The sequence below is a fragment of the Muscardinus avellanarius genome (genome assembly GCF_963383645.1).
Source record: "Muscardinus avellanarius genome assembly, chromosome: 3".
In the NCBI taxonomy this organism is placed as follows: Eukaryota; Metazoa; Chordata; class Mammalia; order Rodentia; family Gliridae; genus Muscardinus; species Muscardinus avellanarius.
Window position 1 is genome coordinate 111406889 of NC_137788.1, and position 5389 is coordinate 111412277.

Below are 5389 nucleotides of genomic sequence, written 5' to 3' on the forward strand. Positions count from 1 at the left end.
CTGCCATGCCAAAGAGGGTGGGCAGGCTGAGCGCTGTAGGCAAGCCCGTAACCCCAGTACTGGGTTGGATAACAGGTGCACGACCAGGGATGTAACTCAGAGGGAGATGGCCTCTGAGTTCAATCCCCATTACCACCTCTGCAATAACCAAGAGGGTGCTCAAAGAGGAAGGCTGGGCGGGTGCGCATTGCTGGCCTCTGAGGCGGAGGCACAGCTCAGAGGCTGGACACCCTCTTCGCTGATGGCCACGGTCCCGTGCCGTTTCGGGCTGGCTCATCACACGCTCTTGTCTTTGGTCAGATCTTTTCAACCTAGATCAACCTCGATGCTGATGCTCAACTCCACGTGTGTGACTGAGTTCATCTTTGAAGGCTTCTCCGGTTTTGGCTGGCAGCACAGGCTCGCCTTCTTCATTGTTTTCCTGATGCTATACCTGCTGACTCTGTCGGGCAACGTGATCATTGTGACCATCATTGGCCTGGACCGCCACCTCCATATCCCCATGTACTTCTTCCTGAGCTCACTGTCGGTCTCTGAGACCTGCTACACGGTGGCCATCATCCCCCGCATGCTGTCTGGCCTCCTGAGACCTCGGCAGCCCATAGACATCCAAGGCTGCGCCACCCAGCTCTTCTTCTATCTCACCTTTGGCATCAACAACTGCTTCCTGCTCACGGCCATGGGGTACGACCGCTACGTGGCCATCTGCAAGCCCCTGAGGTACTCAGTCATCATGGGCAAGACGGCCTGTGTCCAGCTGGCCGCTGGCTCCCTGGGAATAGGCCTGGGTATGGCCATTGTCCAAGTGACATCGGTGTTTTCTCGGTCCTTCTGTGACGGCTCCGTCATCTCCCACTTCTTCTGTGACGTGAGGCCCCTTCTGAAGCTGGCCTGCGCAGACACCTCTGCCAACGAGATCGTCAACCTGGTCGTCAGCGTCTGCGTCCTGGTTCTACCCATGGGCCTGGTCTTCATCTCCTACGTCCTCATCATCTCCGCCATCCTCAGGATCGCCTCTGCTGAGGGCAGGAGGAAGGCCTTCGCCACCTGCGCCTCCCACCTCACCGTGGTCATCGTCCACTACGGCTGCGCCTCCATTGTCTACCTCAAGCCCAAGTCTCAGAGCTCCCTGGGGCAGGACAGGCTCATCTCGGTGACCTACACTGTCATCACGCCCCTGCTGAACCCTGTGGTGTACACCCTGAGGAACAAGGAGGTCAAGGACGCTTTGCGCAGAGCCATGGGGTGCAAGCCCCTGTCCTCTTAGGCAGGACAGCATGTGAAGACATTAATTTATTTATTTGTGTCTCTATCGACATGCATTAACTTTTATGCTACTTCATAAAAATGTCCTTACCTATAGAACCAAGAAGAAGAGACTCAGCTGGGCATGTTGGCACAAGCCTGTCATCCCTGGTACTTGGGAGACTGAGACAGGAGGATGGCAGGTTCAAGGCCAACAAGCCTCAACAACTTAGCAAGACCCTCAGCTACTTAGCGAGACCCTGTTTCAAAATAAAAAATTAAAAAAGGGTTGGGAGTGTAGCTTGGAGGTAGAATACCCTTGGGTTCAATCCCCAGTACAAGAAAAGAAGGAAGGAAGAAAAGAAAGAAGAAAGGAATTAAGGAAGGGAGGGAGGGAAGAAGGAAGGAAAGAAGGAAAGAAGAAAGGAAGGAAGAAAAGAAGGAAGGGAGGAAAGGAGAGAAGAAGGCAGGCAGGCAGACAAGCAAGCAAGCAAGAAACTAGATGTAATTGCATGCTGAAGCTCAAGGCTGCCTCTATTAAAGTACTCAGGATGGAACCCAGGGGGCATTCTACCTCTGAGCTACACCCACAGCCCTATTTTTTATTCTTTATTTTGGAACTGGGTCTCACTGAGTTGCAGAGGGCCTCACTAAGTAGCTGAGGCTTTCCATGAACCACGATCCTCCTGTCTCAGCCTCCCAAGTACTGGGACTACAAGGATGTGTGACCCTGCCCGGCTTTGAAGCTTTCTCTTATGGAATCATGCTTTTCATTTCCTGCTCTAGGGAGTGAGAAAATGGCTTAATGTACACACAGGAACACAGGTGAAGATTCACACGCCCGAGTCTCTCAAACCCAGGCACACTCATGCAAATATCTGCTCACAGCAAGACACACCCCAAGGATATTTTCAGACTCTTCACTCAATCTAGTAAGGCAGAGTCCAGCACAAGGCTAGGAAGCTGGCAAATAAAGCGTTTGGAGATCACCTCACCAAGAGTCCTCCGTGGTTGTTTTTTTTAGCAATGCATACAGGCATCTTAACCAAGGAAGCAGGGGATGGACCCGTACAGGGCTTCCTTATGTTCTACTTGAGTGAATCGCTTATATCCCATCGCAACCTGGGGAGTCTCTGAAGGTGGAACGAAGTCCAGTAAACATGGGAAAAACACCGAACCCCAGATACAGAGAACAGATACAGAGAACGCAGTGGATGACTGTCCCTAGTCCTAAGACAGCCAGATGAGAAAACTCACACCAAACAGGAGACCAGGCACCCAACTTAGTGTTTGTTGCAGAGCGTGGAGAAGCCAACCTTCTGCAGAGTAGAGCCAAGCTCTCTGACGTAGTGTTAAACACACATGCCCTTTAACTATGGGAGAAATTTATGAATTAACAGAAGTCTGAAGCTTGACTTAAAAAGATTGCAAAAAAGTTCCTAAACCTGGGCAGTTAATTTTTCAACAGTTTCTGTTTGGAGAGTCTCAACCTTAAACCCGAGTTTTAAAAAGTGCTTCATGACTGCGCATTAGAGAGGTGACAGTGAGATGGTTTGCTGCAAGCAAGGATCCTCTGGCTCTTTCACTGTGGTCTCCATACTGAGGAACAAGCACACAGGCAGTTTCAAGCATGGCTGCTGTGGCATCCAGAATCCATCTGAGCCTCCAGAGTCAAGCCATCACTTGCAAAAGCGTCATCAAATCTGCTGGGTGCTGGGGATGGGCCAGGTCAGTGGACATAAACCTATCTGTTAACTCAAGTTAACACATGTCCCTTTGCAAACAACACTGGCCTATGAAGTCTGACTGGGGATCAAAGATCTCTTTGCTTTAGTGCCCAGATTTCCAGGAATGATAGAGTGAGTTCATTTCTTGTGAGTTCAGTTAAAACAATCCAAACACCTTTGCTTACTGGTTCTGATTCCTTTGGTTCAAACCTGTTTGGTAAAGGCCTGAGTGCCAAAGCAACACCATGTCCCTTCCGAAGTTGGGCTTGGTGGCTGATAATACACCCAGCTGGCACCCACAAAACCCACTCATGCATTTCCTCAGGTGCTGGGGGAAGCTTGGGCTCTCTGTGAATCATGGACTGTTCATGGACTGTCCTTTGCGAAGAAGCTGCCTCCTCCAAGTTCACTTTTCCTTCGGGGAGTTTATTGCCTTCGATGACTTGTCTAGTTTGGGGTACTGCTTCTCCGTGAGATGGTGTTGAAGGACTTTCTGGGTCCAGAGCTCCCGGCTGCAAACGGTCTGAGAGTTTTGCTGTGATCGCTTCCTGGAGATCCAACCTGCAGCATTTCAGGCTCCCATTTCTGGGACATCAGTTGACCTGAGGTGAGAGCTCAATTTTTTTAGCCATTATGTATTCTAGTGGAAGCAGAAGGTCAGTTGTTCCTGTATCCAGATTATTTTTAAACACTCACATCATGATTATTGAGCCAGCTTCTCTGGGACTCCATTTAGTTGTCAGAAGAACAGTATTATCTTCTTGGTAATTGGTTAAAAATAAAACTCTGATACTTTTTTTTTCTTCTCAGACTCCACTGAAGTCTGTTAAATTGTTTTTGTCTCCCAAAACAATGTTCCATGAGCAATCTGATTTTCCTTGGAACCTGGTGCCTCTACTTTCCAGTGAGAGCAGCACTACTTTAAGGGTTGGGCTGAAAACAACAGAAACAGGAAAGACTGCAGCTGGGCCTACGCCTTTCTGGTTTTCAAAAAAAGGAAAGACTGTGGGTACCGTAAGGGGATGTACAGTGAAGCCGGTAGCAACCCTGGGCATGTTTGTTTCGTGAAAATATTTTGGTGAAAATGTGGTGGAGGTTGATGGAGTACCAGATGCGGGCGTGGACTAGGTCAGTAAGTGAGCAGAGCTGCGCAGATAATCTACTGGAATACACTCTCTGACTGCCACAACGTATATTCAGCCCTGACCTGTGCCTTTCTTCTCTCAGGATTTCTCTGTGTCCTCAGTTTAACCCTCTCCATGGGATTGGGGACAAGAGCAGAGACAGATAAGATAGCTATTAAGATTTTTATCAATGCAATACTAAGATTCATGGAGGTATGAGAAGATTTGGGGGGGTATGAACCCCAAAAGTAGAAGAATCAAGGTTTAGATCTGTGTCGTCTCCTGTGCAGTTTAGTCTTTTTCTAATGGATGGCTTTTTTTAAGCATACTTTTATTGGTCTATTATAACTACACAAGACAGATTCAAAGTGATACATTCATCCACCCACACATTACTTGGTGTATTTCCCTCCACATCCCACCCCGGGCCACTCTCCTCCCTTCCCATACCTGTGAGAAATGAATGCTTGGCTTGTGGAGATGTAGAAACTCAACTCCACTCACTCCTGGCAGACCTGGGCATTTGCTGACCATTATGTTGATATAGCACAAAATAAAACATAAATGAACCAAGCTGTCTATTTCATTGGCCTGAAAACTTATTCAGTCCTATACTCCTCTCAGCGCCAAGAGTCCTGGTTATTATTATTTGGTGAAATTTCTCCATTGATGCTTAGGTCAGATGATCTGTCAAGATACTTGACAGAGTTAGTATTCAAGTTTGGAGATATTAGAGGGCTGATACGAGAGCTTGGGAAATGTGCGAGGGTGAAAGAAATCTATGTGAATCCTGGAGTAAAATTAATCCCTGGGGTCCTGTGGCTCAGGACCACAGTTGACAGTAAGAAGCACCTCACAAGAAGTTGGGAAAAAAAAAAAGCCACTTCACCAGCATCTGACTATGTCTCCTCATTCCTAGCTCCTACTTTCACGAGGACACTTTTAATCAGATCATCACGGTTCTTTCTTCTAGATGAAAACAAACAAACGAATAAGACTTAAAACCCTGAAAATATCATGTTACTTGACACTTTTTAAATTCAAATTGTGCTTCTCTTTTACAAATGCCGAGAAATGAATCTACATGCACGCTTTCCTTCATTCAAATAACGTTTATTGAGCGCTTAAGCCGTCGCAGTTGATTGGATGAAGTCATTCTACAAATCCATGAGCAAAGACGTGTTTATGTACATTGCGAGCTGCATTCGACAATGGAGAAGCCACTGATGACGCTGTAACGAATAAAAATGCTTTTGCAGATGGTTTCCCGAGCAGTGGCCTCAGTTCCTTGGG

The 5389-nt window shown here is 47.6% G+C and overlaps 1 protein-coding gene across 1 annotated transcript; it reads left to right on the top strand.

The window, feature by feature from the left end:
• Window positions 1-325: 325 nt before the first annotated feature.
• Window positions 326-1267, top strand: LOC308259403 (olfactory receptor 10J3-like; the record flags this gene model as incomplete). The annotated part of the gene is made up of 1 exon (XM_080690374.1): window positions 326-1267. The coding sequence occupies one exon, from the start codon at window positions 326-328 to the stop codon at window positions 1265-1267; it is 942 nt and encodes a 313-aa protein (XP_080546500.1).
• Between the last annotated feature and the right edge of the window lie 4122 nt (window positions 1268-5389).